The 17500-nt window shown below is 35.7% G+C and overlaps 1 protein-coding gene across 5 annotated transcripts in view; it reads right to left on the bottom strand.

Moving 5' to 3' along the window:
- Nucleotides 1–17500, bottom strand: part of LOC122254886 (kinesin-like protein KIF28) — a 49292-nt gene that overhangs the window by 728 nt on the left and 31064 nt on the right. Inside the window, exons 9-23 of one of the 5 annotated variants that reach the window (XM_086544127.1) lie at nt 16198–16365; nt 15255–15382; nt 14600–14769; nt 13990–14124; nt 13286–13434; nt 12546–12694; nt 11670–11696; nt 10101–10235; nt 9574–9720; nt 8421–8567; nt 6354–6479; nt 5619–5755; nt 4309–4429; nt 3514–3643; nt 1–546 (exon numbers count right to left, since the gene is read on the bottom strand). The exon at nt 1–546 is cut by the window's left edge and continues 728 nt beyond it. In XM_086544127.1, the coding sequence (XP_086400253.1) occupies nt 476–546; nt 3514–3643; nt 4309–4429; nt 5619–5755; nt 6354–6479; nt 8421–8567; nt 9574–9720; nt 10101–10235; nt 11670–11696; nt 12546–12694; nt 13286–13434; nt 13990–14124; nt 14600–14769; nt 15255–15382; nt 16198–16365 (1940 nt within the window). In that variant the 3' untranslated portion in view covers nt 1–475. Of the gene's footprint in view, nt 547–2281; nt 2391–3502; nt 3644–4308; nt 4430–5618; nt 5756–6353; nt 6480–8420; nt 8568–9573; nt 9721–10100; nt 10236–11669; nt 11697–12545; nt 12695–13285; nt 13435–13989; nt 14125–14599; nt 14770–15254; nt 15383–16197; nt 16366–17500 lie in introns of those variants that run through there. The other 4 variants (XM_086544129.1, XM_086544130.1, XM_086544128.1 and 1 more) reach the window with 4 other exon arrangements.

Genomic DNA, 17500 nt, shown 5'->3' with positions numbered 1-17500 from the left:
CGAAGTGCTAAACACATATATGTCGCAAGTTTCACAATTTCCCACTTGCCTTTTATGTGCAAGGTATTTTGTACAATAGTCATATCATATTTATTTTCCCCATTCCCCTTTCACTAGCCTGTATATCTACATAGAGAAAAATAAGATATATATTAAAACTGTACACAATTATATTCAAACTGAGGTTTTAAAATTCATAAGAAAGTAAAATCAGTGTGATAATATTTTTTTCTCACAATAACCTTTTGCAACTCTATCCTAATGATATGTACAGCAAACTTGGATGGATCAAACATATGTGAACTGTAACACTAATATAAACTTTTTCAATATGTGTATCATTGCTATTTCTTTTTTTGTTTTCGTTTGTTTGCATTTTCTGGTCAAAATACTTATATCTAACATAATACTCATAAGTAAAATAAATTCTACAGGATATCACTCTAAAACTAACGAGGACTTTTACAAAGAGAAACTAAAGGATGACACAAACAGAACTGTTAGACTGGCTGCTGTAGGGTCTGTCGTCTCCGATGTCAGGTTCGGCTGTTGAAGGATAACAAGAAGGATATTCGGTGAAAGTGAAGGAAAAGGAAAGGGTGAATGAATAAGATTGAGGGCTTTAGGATGAGACGATCACTTTTATTCGCTTTGACTCGGTTGTGAAGATTTTTTTGCAGTTTATACATATATATATATATATATATATATATATATATATATATATATATATATATATATATATCATATATATATATATACTTTGTTTTGTTTTAGTATCATGAGCTTCTTTCCAGAATTTCTGATTTGTTTCATTCATTCCTTTATATATATATATATATATATATATATATATATATATATATATATATATATAATATTATATATATATATATATATATATATATATATATATATATATATATATATATATATATATAAATGAATGAATGAAACAAAACAGAAATTCTGGGAAGAAGCTCATGATACTAAAACAAAACAAAGTATATATATATATATGATATATATATATATATATATATATATATATATATAATATATATATATATATATATACTAAAACAAAACAAAGGGTACATCGATTCACATTATATTATATATATATTATATATATATATATATATATATTATATATATATATATATATAATATATATATATATATATATATATATATAATATATAATATATATAATATATATATATATATATATTACATATATATATATATATATATATATATATATATATATATATATATATATATATTATATATATATATATATATATATATATATATATATATATATATATATATATGTATATATGTATGTATGTATATATATATATATATATGTATATATATATATATTATATATATAATATATATATATAATATATATATATATATATATATATATATATATATGTATATATATATATGTATATATATATATATATATATATATATATATATATATATATCCATCTATATGTATATATGTATGTGTGTATGTGTGTGTTGTCAACTAGTTCTAATTTATGAGTCTACATAGGATGTAATAGAATATTACCATGCACTCTACAGTAGATCATTATCAAGATGCAGAGGTTAGTTGGGTTGTCAATCTTTAATCCATAGCAACTACAGGCTCTGAGTGAATACCTTGCAACATTTTGCGAAGACCTAATGCATTTATTGGCTTTACATTATAGTTCAGATGAGTTAAGAGTAGGTGGTGTTGCCATGGGTGCAATTTTGTGAGTTAAAGACATGAATTTATTGCCAATAACGTGAATAAGATACAATTTAAAGACGGTTATTAAATGCAGGTAATATACGTTGGAAACATGCTGCATCGTTTTGCAAGATGTTGATGAAATTCTTTTTCTTTTTTTCTTATTTTGAAGGTATCTATTTTATGAAAATGGTAGTTATTGTTCTATTTTAATTAATTTCTTCGATACATTTTTTTTTTTAATCTTTCTTAGTTTTGGTGTTTAAAAATCAAAAGATTGTTTGTTTTTGTTTTTGTCCTTCCGTTTCTATAGGCAATCAAGGATTAAGAACCTCCCCAACACAAAATAATGCAACAACGTATACATATACAGGAAGACAAGGATTGATAAAGGAGTGACAGGTTGAAGGTGTACACATAACAAAATCAAGGGAATTAGTATCAACTCTATCTACATGTCACTACAACCTTTATATTCTTGCAAGGGTTATAGGAACCAAAACTGTGACCTTATTTTTGTCATTCTGTACAACGAAACAAATCCACGATTTTTTGGGAGGAATCACCTGATGGAATCTTGGGTGGGGGAGGGGAGGGGGTAGGAGGGGGGTCGCTACTCACTCGACAGGACCTGTGAAGAGTTAGACAAATAGGCAAGAGAGTCAGTCTTGCTTGGGATAAATATACGAGATCATCAGCCCTGCTATATGCACGATTGTCTGTCTGGCTCGAGTTGCATTTGAGTTTGGTTTCAGTTGCGGGGAACAGAGAGAGAGGACGGTTTCATCAGATAGCATTGTTGCAAATACAGAAGAGGCAGGGAAGATCTTACAAGATAGTTAATAATATATCTTGCATTGAGACCATTAATACAGAAAAAAATATATATAAATGAGATGAACAATCGTATACCTCACGTTCTGAAATTATCAATATATATCCATACCTTTTCTTTCTAATAGAACTTTCTAATCAGAAGAACTGTTCCTGTTACATAAGGAGAGTAGAAAGTATTGATTTGACGGCAGCAGCATTAATGGCTATGCGAGTGCAATACTTTATTAGGACTGATGGACTTAAATTAAATTGGGATCATGATAAGTATTAGATATTTGAACTAATTATGATTACTACTTGTTGCTTATTATCCATAAACTTAATTATGGGTCTCTCTCTCTCTTTCTCTTTCTCTTTCATTCTCTCTCATTCTCTCTCTCCCTCTCTTTCTCTCTTTCTCTTTCTCTTTCTCTTTCTCTCTCTCTCTCTCTCTCTCTCTCTCTCTCTCTCTCTCTCTCTCTCTCTCTCTCTCTCTTTCTATCTATCTCTCTCTTTCTATCTATCTCTCTCTATCTATCTCTCTATCTATTTCTCTCTTCCTCTCTCTATCTATCTATGTATCTATCTATTTATCTATCTATCTCTCTATCTGTCTATCTATCTATCTATCTGTATATCTATCTGTCTATCCATCTATCTATCTTGCTTCATATTCTCTCATCGCAAATTTGAATATTCAAGGATAATGTTCAATTATCATAATATTATTCTCTCACGCACGCTTCTCATATCCTTTTTTATCATCCAACACTACTTTATAGACAGTCACACGCAAAAGCATACACACCAGGACAAACACACAAACACACGCAAACTTACACAAACACCTATTTACACACACAGACACCCAATCACACATTCACACTTACGCATAAAAAAATAAAAAAAAGACTGGAAAATATTTACCTATTAATTACCTGCAATCTTCCTGATGATTTGGTCTGCCTGCTCGGGGGTACTAGCCTGCAGGACTTCCTTCAGGAGAGAAGTGGATACCCTAATTTTGGATATGTTCTCTGCCTCCTTCACCAGCTTCCTTATGGAGTCCTGCAAGGTTTAGAAGAAGGGTGTGAGTGCTGTCTGTGTATGGCTGTGTGGTTGTGTTTGTATGTGTGTTGGGAAGGTGTGTGGGGTGTGTTTGTGTGTGTGAGGGAGTAAGTTTTTTTTTTTCTGTTTTTTTTTTTTTTTTTTTTTTTTTTTTTTGTGTGTGTGTGTGTATGTGTGTGTGATATTTCTGTATGTAGCCAGAGAAGACATTCGTATGAAGTTGTTCTTAGGTACGAATGCAATTGTACGTATGACTGATTTTTGGGCTTGTGCTTCCAGGGGTGTAGGCAAGATTCCAGGGGAGGTGCCTTTAATAGGAAATAAGTTACGTTCCCAGAGCTTTTAAAGAGAGAGGCTCTGTGGGAATTCTCTCTTACGCCTCTCATGACTGAATTGTTTACCTTTGTGCTTTCCTACTGACGTTATCAAGACACTGTCGAGGTGTTAAGTTGACAATATACAAATCTTATAGGAGGACGTATCCCGTATGTCCCACAATTTCTATCAGTGTTTACGTTTGTACCTCCTTGTCTATGTGTATATCTGTGGCCGAGTATCTGTACCTGTATTCCTGTACAATGATCTATACGCACTAATCAATCTAAAAACATTAACAAACACATGCTTAATATCCACCACCACACTCCCCTACCACTCTTGCTTACCACTTTCTGCTGTAGTCTCGCCTGTGTCTTCTTCATGAGTAACAGTTCGACAATAATCGACTGCTTCTGAGGGTCGACTACGCGCCCGTTCATCTGGAACCCGTTCATCAGATTGGCGGTCCTGGTGGGTGGGGAAGGGGGGAGGGGGGGAGATTATTATCTTTGTTCGTGTTTCTATTTTTGTTATTGGTTTTGGTGGTGGAAGTGTGAATATTAATGTTACTATTATTATCGTTTTGTTTAGTATCATTAGTATTCAGTAGTTGTAGTAGTAGTAGTAGTAAAGAAGTAGTAGTAGTAGTAATAGTAGTGATAGTAGTAATAATAAAACTAGTAGTAGTAGTAATAGTAGTAGTGGTAATAGTAGTGGTAGTAATAATAAAAATAGTAGTAGTAGTAGTAATAGTGGTAGTAGTAGTAAAAGTAGTAGTAGCAGTCATATTGAATAAAATTATCTCCTTGTCTAAGCATCAGGGGTCAAGGGTTAGGGGTAAGAGGTCAAGACCCACATTTAAATCGTCTTGGTTGTTTCTATGAACAACCAAGAGATAAAATTCTAAGAATAACCAAGACATATATGTGACCCTTGACCTTTGACCCTTGACCCTTGATACATATTTGAATATACCCTTTCATCCTTCAACTACCCCCCCTCCCCTCAACTCAAACTGAGTTGAGGGGGGGGGGATCCAAGGCCAATGTCATTCAAAATATATCGTATTTGATAACACTTAAAATACATATATAAGACGCACTCCAAATTTAGCAGGAAATATTCAGAAAAAAAAAGTTTTAGCATATTTAGTGTATCGAAGGTGTATTTTATGTGTCTTAATTAAATGCCTTCAAATATCGTACATGAGAAAATAAAATGGAAAAAAGAAGAAAAAGAAAATATTGAAACAGACCAAAATATTTTAATATATGAATGACTTTCCACGTCCCTCATTTCAGTGGGAGATATCTAAGAAAAAAAGTTTTAGTAAGTGAAATGTATTCTAATCTGTTTTATATATAGATATAGTACCTAATATATATATATATATATATATATATATATATATATATATATATATATACATATATATATTTATAAAATAAACAAAAAAACACAAACAAAAATATTTGAATACATGACCATTGACCTTTCATCTACTTGACAATAAAGCCCGTGACCCGCTGACCATCCAGCCATGACCCCAAAATGTCCCCATGACCCCATGACCATCCAGCCATGACCCCAATACGTCCCCTAGCCCTAACCTTTGACCCCCTGACCCCTGACCTCTGACCCCTGACCCCGCACTCACTTCGCGAAAACGGCGCGGTCGGTCTTCAGCATGTCCTTGGTGGTGAGGCCGTTGGTCCTCGGCATGGCGGACTTCCTAATGCGCTGCTTCCCCATCACGCGGATCACCAAGCTCCCGTTGTTGAGGTACTCCACCAGCTGTGGGGTTGGGGGGTTAGAGGGAGATGGTTTAGGGGTTGTATAGGGAGGGGAGGGCTTAGAAAGGGGCTGTGGGGAGGTTAGGGGGTTGGGGAGATGTGGGGGAAGGGGGGTAGTGAGGGGTTTGGTGATGTGGTTGGTAGAGGGGGGGGGGGATTCTTGGGAGGGCTTCAGGTGGAGGTGGGTGTGAGGAGGGAGATAATTTAGTTGGAGTAGATGAAGGGTGGAGGTAATGGAAGTAGTCGAGGGGGGGGGAGATGGTGTTTGTTTGTTTTTTAATACGAACTTAACTGGAAGATGAGACAACAGTTTCAACAACATATATTTCAAAACTCATTTTCCATCAAGATCCTCAAGAATTACGTAAACCATCATCTCAATTTACCAGATTTACGAAACTGTCGTCAAAGCTTCCATTAAACTCTTATATATATATATATATATATATATATATATATATATATATATATATATATATATATATATATATATATATATATATATATAAAAAAGTTTCCCCCCCGCCTAGAATTAATTTATACACATTTCAAAGATACATATCACGTAATATTTCAATCAAAGTAGCAAGCCAGCTCACCTGTCTCGTGGCGGGTGTAAACGCATACTGCTTCACGTGATTGAAATCCGGGTTCGAAGTATCCGAAACCTTTTTAGTCTTCACTGGTTCATCGTCCAAGTAAACGGAATAGGAGCAATAAACATCCTGAGAAAGGAAATAGGAAAGAGGTGTATGGTGATAAAAGGTATTCTGGTGAGGAAATCTTTTGATAAGATAGTTGTTTTTAGATGTGGTTGTTGTTGTTTTTTTGTTTGTTTTTTTATTAATGGGTTCAACGAGACTTTAAAAATAATCAGTAGTGGTGTTGTTATTGCTGATTGCTGTTGTTTTCATAAATGCAATGGTAGGAGAATAAAATAAGGTTAGTGAAAAAGATACATGTAATAAAAATCAATCAAGGGAGGAAGCCTTTGTTGTTAATAGTGGCTTTGGTGTTATTGTTGTTGTTGTCTTTGTTGTTGTTGAATGGGTTAATATGTTTTTTAAATTAATAAAAAAAAAATCCATGAAAAAGAAATTTTTAATGAAAGCCATTTTAGAAAAGAACACATGCTTTCGAAATATAATAAAAAGTTCACTGAAAAAGATATATGTAATAATCATCATTCTAAATGAGGTGGATCTATTCTAAGTCTCTCCCTAATATGCAAAAACAAAAGAAAATCAATAAAGGGAAATAAGATAAACAATAAAAGCAAATTCCAAATTGTCAAAAAGGAAGTCTACATGTTTATATGTATTTCTTTTCCCAAATTCAAATGCCATTTCATAATGGTTGACAGATGTCCGCACTTTTGGCAAAATACTCGTAAATCTTTCTGCATATTAATGCATTTTGTATATTAATCAGTTGGACTTAATCACTCATATCTTTTGCATGAATATGGGTCCACGCCGATAAATCATTCATTCGCAAAGCATTTATAAGTGATTGATGCTTCGAATCATTCAGTCACACTCTGAATACATTTGATTGAATTATCAAAAGTGACCTACAAATCGAGAATTGAAACTATGAGCAAATATCCAATGATATCTTTATTCAGACAGAAAAATCAAAGTATACTAAATTGATACTAAAATGTACTTTCTGATACAAAAGCAAAAATATAATAATAACATAAATGCCATTATAATATTCACATTACAAGCAGAATATCAAAGTATGTTAAATTGCTTTTAGGAACGTATTTTCTTCTACAAAAAGAAAACAAAATGATGCACAAATGTCATTATAATACTAACAAAATAATATATTTAGATAAACTCCACACAAACAGACCAACAGACATTGGTTACCAAACCAAACAGTTTAGCAAAGAACAAAATGATAACAATAATGATAAAATGGAAAAAAAATATTGCAATAATGAGGATATTGAGAGTAATAATATTAATGATAATAATGATTATGATGATGTTGGTGATAGTAATGGTAATGGATATATTAATAATCATAATGATGGTGATGGCGGTGCTGATGATAATGATGTGGATAAAGATAATATTGAGGATGTTGATAATGAATATAATGATGATGAGAATGATAATGGTAATAACGATGACCATGATATCAGTAGTCACAGAATATAAAGGTCTTTTTTTTCTTTTCTTTTTTTTTTTCTTTTTTTTTTGAAAAAGGTGAATTTCCTAGAACACTTAATTTCTATTATAATACTGTACCAACGATGAATCCTTTAATTAGATCCTACATTCTTGCATAGATCAAAGCAATCACTCCAATGGCCATGACCAAACCACCCATAAATACTTCATCACAATCCGACAACAACAATAACCAACAAAATACAGACAAATCCCTCTGTATACGGAATATATAATAACAATGAAAACCATGACGACAAAACCCCTTAAATTCAATTGTTTATTTATATGTCAGTCGTCAAACTATTATGCCTCTATAAATCCTTATCTTCCTGAACAATTATACGTTGAACATCACTTAATCTTTTCATCATCAATCCCTGAATACCTATAAAAACAGAAAATAAAACACAAACAAACAGCCTTTTGAGTCTTAAAATACCTAAACGAATCAAAACAACACTGGCACTCGGCACTCACGGCGTATCGGTTGGGGAGGCCGCGGCAGTTCAGAACCCGGACGTTGAAGAAGACGTCTGTGCCAACCAGGTCGTCAGGGGTGTCCACGAACTTGTCATCTTCCTCGACGTAATCTTTCCCGGTGGCGTCGCATGGTATGATCTCGATCTGGGGGGGGGGGAATAAAATGTTTTTCTTTCTTTTTTTCTTTTTTTTTTTTTTTTCTTTTTTAGGGGGGGTGGGAAAAAAATTGTTTCTCTGTTTCTATGTTTTTTTTTTTTGTTTTTTTTTAGGGGGTGTTAGGGTTGGATGTGTTTTTTTTGTGTTTTGGTCGTTTTTTTATGTTTTTTTTTTTTTTTTTGGGGGGAGGGAGGAGGTAAGGATGCATGTGTATGTACATTTGAGGAGAAGGGATGGATGATAGATATATAGATATTTACATAGATAGACATAGGCATAGGCATGGGATTGATCATACGGACTGTAATCAGTTATCTGTGTTATAAGAGTACAAAAATATTTAGAAGGAAGCATCAGTGTGTTTGATATACAGTGAATGGCAAAACGCTTCTCAGTGTTAGTAAAAAAGGCAGAAAAATATGTACACAAAAGAAGCTTATAGAGAGATGTTTATTTTATTGAAGATGGAATCAAAGAGGAATTCGAAACTGTTGTCTCTCCTTTAAACAAACTTTTACGTTCACTGTACATTCTGACTTAAGGTACGGTATATTTTAGTGGCATCTCTCTTGTCCCGAGAAAAATATGATATAGATTTTATTCTTTGTCTTATTATATTATTATAAACCGTTCTTTCTCATAAACGATTAGTGATATAACACAACTAAAGGGATATGTGTGTGTGTATGTGTGTGTGTATATATATATATGAATATGTATATATATATATATATATATATATATATATATATATATATATATATATATATATATATATATAATATATATAATATATAATATATGTATATATATATATATATAATATATAATATATATATATATATATATATATATATATATAAGTATATTTATATAAGTATATATATATATATATATATATATATATATATATACAAAACACGTATATATAAAAAAATAAATCCTAATACTAACAACAACAAAACAAAATGAAATCCAAACAACACAGACTCACATTCATGACTCCAATTTCTGATCCTTTGTAGTTTGTGATCTCAAGTTGTTCCTTGAGCTCGATGTTGTGGGCGAGAGGCTGGAGGACCACTTGTGCAGTGCCGATGTGAATCTCCGTGTCTAGAGATTCCTGGAAGGGATCCTCCTCCTGTGGGTAGGTGAAGGGGGGGGGGGTGAGAGTGGTCTATCTGTCTCTCTGCTGTTGTTGATAGTTTCTCTCTTGATATTGTTTTCCTTCTCTTTTTTTCTACCTTTTTGTCTTTTTTATCTCTGTTTCTTTTTTATTTGTTTGTTTATTTGTATCCCTCTCTCTCTCTTATCATTAATATTGTCCTTTATCAATATCATTATAATCATTATCATCATCACTATCATTATTATCGTCATCATTATTATCACTGTTTTCATTATTATTGTTATCATTATCATTGGTATTACCATCATCATTATTAATATTACTCTTATCATTAATATCATAATTACCATTACCATTACCATCATTACCATCATCCTATCTCATCAACCCACCTCAGGTTTCTCCCATTCATCATCGTCCTCGTAATTATTGTACATTTCCTTCATCAAGTAGAGTCGATTGAGGAATTTCTCCCTCGGCCAGACGAACTCTGTCCCGTTCTCTAGGTTCCTCATCTTCACTTGGATCTGGTGGTAGAAGGAAGAAGAAAAAATGTTTTTTTTTTTTTTTTTTTTTTGGGGGGGGGGTTGTTGTTGTTGTTTGTGTGGTTGTGTTTTGGTTTATGGTCTTGTTTTTTTTTTTTTTTTTTTTTTTTTTGGGGGGGGGTGAAATTCTCTCTCTCGTCTTGTTGATTTCTTTTTTCTTTTTCTTTTTTGTCATCTGTTTGCTTTTTTTTGTCTTTTTTGTTGTTTATTTTCGATTATTTAATTATTTTTGTTATTATGATACTGATTAATCTTTTTTATTGTCAAATTTTGTTTTGTTGTGTTTTTTTATTGTGATTAGGATTATTTCCATATGCTTAGTGTTGTATTAATGTTTTCAGTAGTGGTATCATTATTTCCATCGCTGGGGTATTTCAATATTATTACTTTCTTTATCATCATTAATCTTTGACATAATTACTATCATTGTTATCATTCTATCCGTGTCGACAGTATGTAAAATATGTGTTTCGTTTTCTGAAATCAGCTGAAGAACAAGAATTTCATTGCATGCAAGTTAATGTGCCTTATATGCAACGTACAAAAGCAAAACAGAATATCAAACATCGAAGCTCGCTTGGTTACTTAAGGCAGGAAAAAGAGATAAAATACAAAATGTATTTTCAAAAATAAGAAAGCATTTTTATAAAATTCGCTTGTAAAAAAATATATAAATATATATGACTGTAAAAAAATGTATGATCACTCATATAACGAAATCTCCTAACAAAGTGCTTGCAAGCAAAAGAAAGCTATATGTGTTGCTTGACGAGGTAGTCGTAAGTCACGAGATAAACAAATAGTCAGACAGATAATATAAGTTCGCAAACCTTTATTAAATCGAATCAAATCCTAACTTGATTTTGAAAAGTCGAAAGGAATATACGCCAGAAATATTTAGCTAAAAAGCAAATAAGAATGTCCCTAAAATGATTACTTAAGCAACAATCTGACATTAGTGTTTATTCGTATCCTCAGATCACATCTAACTCACAAACTGCAAGCATGGGAAACTATCTGCATCGATTCCTGTGATCCCATGATTAAAATACACCCTTCTTTTGTTTTTATTTCGAAACCGCGGTAGCGTTTCCGATTCATTTTCCCGCGCGTTTTGAATCCCATTCTGATCGCTAACGACCTTACCCCCCCCCCCCCTTCCTTTCATCTTCTCCCGTATTATTACTATTCTCTCCCCTCCTCCAACTCCTTTATGTTATCCCACATCTTTCAAATCTTCCTCCTCATCCCATCTTCCTTCAAATAATCATCATCAAGTAAATCTTTAAGCACCTCCTTTGTGTGTTTATTTATCCTTCCGTTTCGTAAACCCATATTTCCTATCCATCGATACATCTGCTTCCACATACATCAGTCATGGCCAGCCCTTCCCTAACTTCACGGTCTCTCACTCACCTTCGGCTGTCCCATCCCAACACTCCCCTGTAATGAAGATACGGGCGTTAAAGACGGGGAATTGTTCTCAAGTGCACATAAAGTTCAGAGGTAATGGTGATAACGAGAATGGATGGAAAGGAATTGGTTAGAAGAACAGGGAAGAGAGAGACGGGGAAGAAGGGAGAGAATGAGAGAGAGAGAGAGAGAGAGAGAGAAAGACAGTCAGAGAGTCAGAGAGAGGGAAAGGGAAAGAGAGAGGAAATAAATTTTTAAAAAGGCGTAGTAAAAGAAGAATAAAAGTCAAGAATCAACGACTAGAAGAGCTGACTGTCTCGACTGATTCACGACGGAAGGTCTTCTTCATCTCGGACCTGCTTCAGAAGGAAAACGTTTAATGTAAGTTATAGATCGGAAGAGAACCAGAGCATCCAGACACTACCTCACTCTCTTATTCTTAAAGTTTATGCCCTCTTCCTCACACTCCACAAGTAGATAATCGCGCTTACTTCCCTTTTCCTTCTCTCATATTTTTAGCATCCCTTCGGTTTTATCTTTACATATTTCCTCCCTTATGTTTAAACAATTCTATATCTATTTAACCCTCATCACTTAATCGCATCTATCCCTTCTCATTCAACCTCTATTTTCTAATTTTATCACTCTATCTATCTTCCCTTTCTTTAAATCCCTATTTCATCAACCTTAAACAAAACAAAAACAAAAAAGACTCGTTTAGATACAAGCGTAAACAAAAGTCACTGAAAGTCAGCAAAACAAATATTTCAAAAACAAAAATAGTTTAGAGTTCCATGACCATACCATACAAGAAAAGATTAAACTAAAAACACGAATCAAAAACGAAACGAAACACGTAAAGAATAAAGACAATCTTACCTCCGTCTTGCCTCCCTGGTTACCGAGGACTTGAGGGGACACCATCATGATCTCAAATTTGACCTTCCTGTCCAGTTCCTCGGAGATGGAGTTCGCTTCTTCCACGGCCGGCATCACTTCTAAGAGCTCCTGTTGCACCTTCATCATGTCTGCATCATTGAGAGGAATCATCAATTATTATACGTGGGTTAGGGGAGGTTTTGAAGCAAAGTTGTTGTTTTTTTTATTATTGCTTCACAGTATGTACACCTTTTGGAAATTATGAATTGGTAAAGGTCGAAGAAGTTTTTTTTATAAATAAATATTTTGTATATATTTTTTTATTAATAGAGGTTATGAGTCTGAGGGACCGGCTGTGTAAATAAAACTCATATTTTATATACTTGGCTTACATAGTTTATGAGTCTGTACCTGCGATGGGAAAAACTGGTGTATTTATTTGGGTTATGAGTTGTTGTAGTTCTCTTTTGGACCTTTGTAGATGGCTTTTCTGTCCCTTTTTTCTGTTCTTTTTTCCTCTTTAATGTACATATCGTAATCATACAAGCCAGGACAGAAAACTTACTGAATAAAAATCATACTTACAACGAACGAAAAGGATTTAAAAAAAAAAAAAACTCACTTCCCATCACACTACACGACGTTCACCAATACCAAATAAATCCCACAAAAGACCACCTCCTCGGTCAATAAACCACCAGACCCGAACAACACTTTCCTGAAACACCAAGTTCACTCACCGGCGTCACTACTTCCCATATCAATACCGCTCTTGGATGCGATCTCCTCCTGAGCGTACTCGAAAGTTATGGCTGGGTAGTTGAGCTTGCTCTTGTCACGGTCGGCTGGGCTCTGGAACAGCCAGAACTGAGTCCCTCCGAAGACCAGTCTGAGGAGAAAAAAAGGTGTGAAAATCTATTAAAAGGCTGGGTTTTTGGAATGGCTTGAGAAAGAGAAAGAGGAAAGTGGATTAAAGTGCTGGGTTTTTGGAACGGCTTGAGAAAAAAGAAAGAGGAAAGTGGATTAAAGTGCTGGGTTTTGGAATGGCTTGAGGACTGAGTAGTACCTCCAAAGACCAGTTTGCGAGAGAGAAAAAAGTCGATCTGAAGACTTGGTTCTGGAACAGCCTGCGCCATGTTCCAATAAATAAATAAATAAATAAATAATGAATAAATGAAAAACTAGTATGAGTTAAAGTAAAGATTATCAACCAAGGAGTGAAAATTCTAGTTACATTAACTGTATATGCACAAAATAGTCTTCGATCGAAATTTAGATCCTAAAGTCACATTAAAAAAAACGATTTTCCTACCGTTATATACCAAGACTATGATTATACCCGACGCGATCTAATAATCAGAAATACAAATCACAAGAAGAAACCAAACCAAAACACATATCCACACTACATAACAAAACTCCCCCTGAAATCCCGCGAACTGACCTGTCATTGTGGCAAAGGGTCGTCTCGCCCTGGATGGGAGAGCCGTTGACCACGACGCGGCACTCGGTGTTATATGGCTTGATGCTGACCTTCCCGTCCTTGTTCACGGTCATGACTGCGTGCTGCTCTTGGATGCTGCGGGGAAGGGACGAGGGGGGGGGGGGGTTACGTGGTGGTGTGTTGGTAAATGTGTTTGTGTGAGTTACATCCGTGTTTGTGGATTGTGTGTTTATATATATGTATATATATATATATATATATATATATATATATATATATATATATATATATATATATATATATATATATATATAATATACATACATACATATATATGTATATATATATACATATGTATATATATATATATATATATATGTATATGTATATATATATATATGTGTGTGTGTGTGTGTGTGTGTGTGTGCGCGTGTGTGTGTGTATGTGTGTGTGTATATATATAGTATATTCACATATGTATATACAAACAGTAATAAAACACACACAAAAAAAGAGAATAAGTAGATACAATAAAAAAAAAACATAAACACAAAAAGAAAACAGAAAACCAAGAGCCAAAAAAAAAAAAAAAAAAAAAGGAAAAAGGTACCTCGGCCCAATGATGGTGATGTTCGACTCCTCGCCCTTCCGGTTGCCGAGGCTGTTCGCTCCAGGCCGAAGGATATGGACAACCCGGCCGGTCAACAAAGGATCCACGTTCAGGTTGTAGATGTGGGGCTTTTTTAACTTCTCCTCTTCCTTCTTGGCGATGGAGGGGTCCTAGAGGAGGAGGAGGAGAGGGGGGAGATGAGAGGGGGGCGGGGGTTGGGGGGTTAGAGTGAGTGATGTATGGGTGGTTGGGTAGGGGGGGGGGTGAGTGGGAGGGGTGTTGTTGATGATTGATGGGAATAGATAGGAGGTCGGTGTTTTATTTATCAGGTTGATTGTTCTCTTTTTTTAGGGTGAAATAGTAGTGTGGGTTGAAGTTTTTTATGTGTTTGTTTGTTTTGTGTGTGAGTGTGTGTGTTTGTGTGTTTGTTTGTGTGTAAGTGTGTATTTGTGTGTGTGTGTGTTTGTATGTGTGTGTGTTTATGTGTGTGGGTGTGCGTGTGTGTGTGTGTTTATATGTGTGTATCCGCGTGTGTGTTTATATGTGTTTATGTGTGTATATATATGTGCATATCTAGTATGTACATCAGTGTATATATTTCATTTGCCGCCATGTTTATGTGCGTGAATGAGCGACCCAGAATCCCTCGCCCTACCACATGCTCCATCTTCGACTGCTTGAGTTTCTCCTCGTAAGTCTTCCTCATCTCCAGCATCTCCTTCTCATTCTCCAGCATCCTCGCCTTCATCTCCTCCTCCCACTGCTTCTTCAGCTTCTCGGCATCTGAAATGGGAATGTGATATGGACATCAAAGGGTATTTGTTCAACTCTAGAAGAAAAATAAAAACGAAGTGGGTTATTTCCATTCCAAGCATTACATTATTTTCCTCTTTTGTTTTTTTTTTTCTCAACATAATTACAAAACGAAATGAAAAACGAAAAAAAACTCGCCCCCACTAAAAAAATAAATGAATAAATAAAATAGATAAATGAAAAAAAATATATATATATACAGATATATAATAATTTCCATATCTAACCTTTACCATGTATACAATAAGTACCACAACTTCTCATGATCATCTAAACCATAAATACCATAACTCACTCTACCATAAATATTAAAACCGCCTTCTACCATAAGTACTATAGCTCTCCTCTACCCTAATTACCATAAATCCCCTCTACCATAAATACTAAAACTTCCGTCTACCACAAATAACCACCAAACAATACCATAACGCTCCTTTACCACAAAATACTACCACAAACACCATAACAACCCACTGCCACAAAACACCATACGCCCCATGCACCACAAAATACCATAACTCCCCTCTACCACAAAACACTAACCAAACCACCAAACCACCCCAACTACCACAAACCACCATACCACCCAACCACCACAAACCACCAAAACCCCAAACCACCAAAACCCAACCACCCCAACCACCCTAGACCACCCCAAACTACCCCAAACCACCATACCACCCAAATACCACCCAAAACCACCCCAAACCACCCCAACCACCCGCAACCACAACAAACCACCATAACCCAACCACCCAAAACCCAACCCACCCCAACCCACTCACCTCGATCATCAATACCATCCCCATCCTCATCAATCATGGTCATGTCGATCTTCCCCCCCGTCATCATCTTCTTGAGTTTCTCGTTCTCCTCCTTGAGTTCCCGAAGGAGCTTGTCCGTCGGGTCCTCGTTCACGGTGGCCTTCGTCTTGATCTGCTTGGCTCGGTCGGCTGCGGGAGGAGGAGGAGGAAGGGGAGTGAGTGGGTGGGTTAGTGGGTGGGTGTTGGGGGGAGGGGTGGGTGTGTTGGGGGGAAGAGGATGGGGTGGGGGAGATGGGGGTAGGAGGGGGTTGGGGGTTGAGGTTGTGAGGGGGTTGGGGTGGGTTGTGAGGTTGGATGGGATGGGGGTTGGGGAGGGGGGTGAGAGTTGTGAAGGGGGGAGGGGAGGGGAGGGTAGGGAGTGTGGAGAGGAGGGAGGGTGAGGGTTGTGAGGGAGTGGGGGGTTGTAGGGGGAAGATGGGGGTTGGGGTGTGGGGTGAGTGAGCGTTGTGAGGGGGTGGGGGTGGGTGAGGGTTGTGAGGGGGTGGGGGTGGGTTAGGGGTGTGAGGGAGTGGGGGTGGGTGAGGAAGTGGGGGTGGATGAGGGTTGTGAGGTTGGAGGGGGAGGTTGTGGGTTGGGATGTGGTTGTGAGAGAGGGAGGGGGGAGGGTTGGAGGGAGAGTTTGTGAGGAGGGGGGGTGGGGAGGGTTATGAGGGGGAGGTTAGGGTGTGTAGGTTTTTGGTTGTGGGGGTGAGGTTAGACGTAAGGTTGGAGGTTGTAGTGTGGGTCAAGGGTGAGGTTGGAGGGTGTAGTATGGTTCGAGGGTGAGGTTAGAGGATGGGATGAGGTTGGTCTAAGGTTGGAGGAAAGCCGGGGTGAGGTTGGAGGGTTGGGAGATAAAGTGTGAGGTTGGGAGGGTAAGTGGGAAGTGAGGATGGTGTGAGGAAGAAAGACTGGGAGGTCGTTGCAAAGAGGTTGTTAAGTTGTTGTAGGTAAGCGTAGATGGGCGTGAAGGTGATTATATATTACTCTTATCTGTTATTTTTATCACTATATAACTCTTTTTGTTCCTGTCATTTTCACTTTTTTTCTCTTTTTTTATTCTCATTACTATTCTATCATTTTCTGAAGACAGTGAAAGATGTCAAGAACCTAGAATTGCCGTTGTAGAATTTAAAACTTAATCATGATATATTTGTTATTGTTTTGTAATTGTTTTGCTTTTGAAAATTAATGGTTTCAGATTAGGGAATAAAGTATCTCTCTCTCTATCTATCTATCTATCTATCTATCTCTCTTACTCTCTCTTTCTCTCTCTCTCATACCA

Source organism: Penaeus japonicus, unplaced genomic scaffold (assembly GCF_977035675.1).
Source record: "Penaeus japonicus unplaced genomic scaffold, GWHDUDI00000001_assembly GWHDUDI00000014, whole genome shotgun sequence".
Classification (NCBI taxonomy): Eukaryota; Metazoa; Arthropoda; class Malacostraca; order Decapoda; family Penaeidae; genus Penaeus; species Penaeus japonicus.
This window is presented reverse-complemented; position numbering and strand designations above follow the sequence as displayed.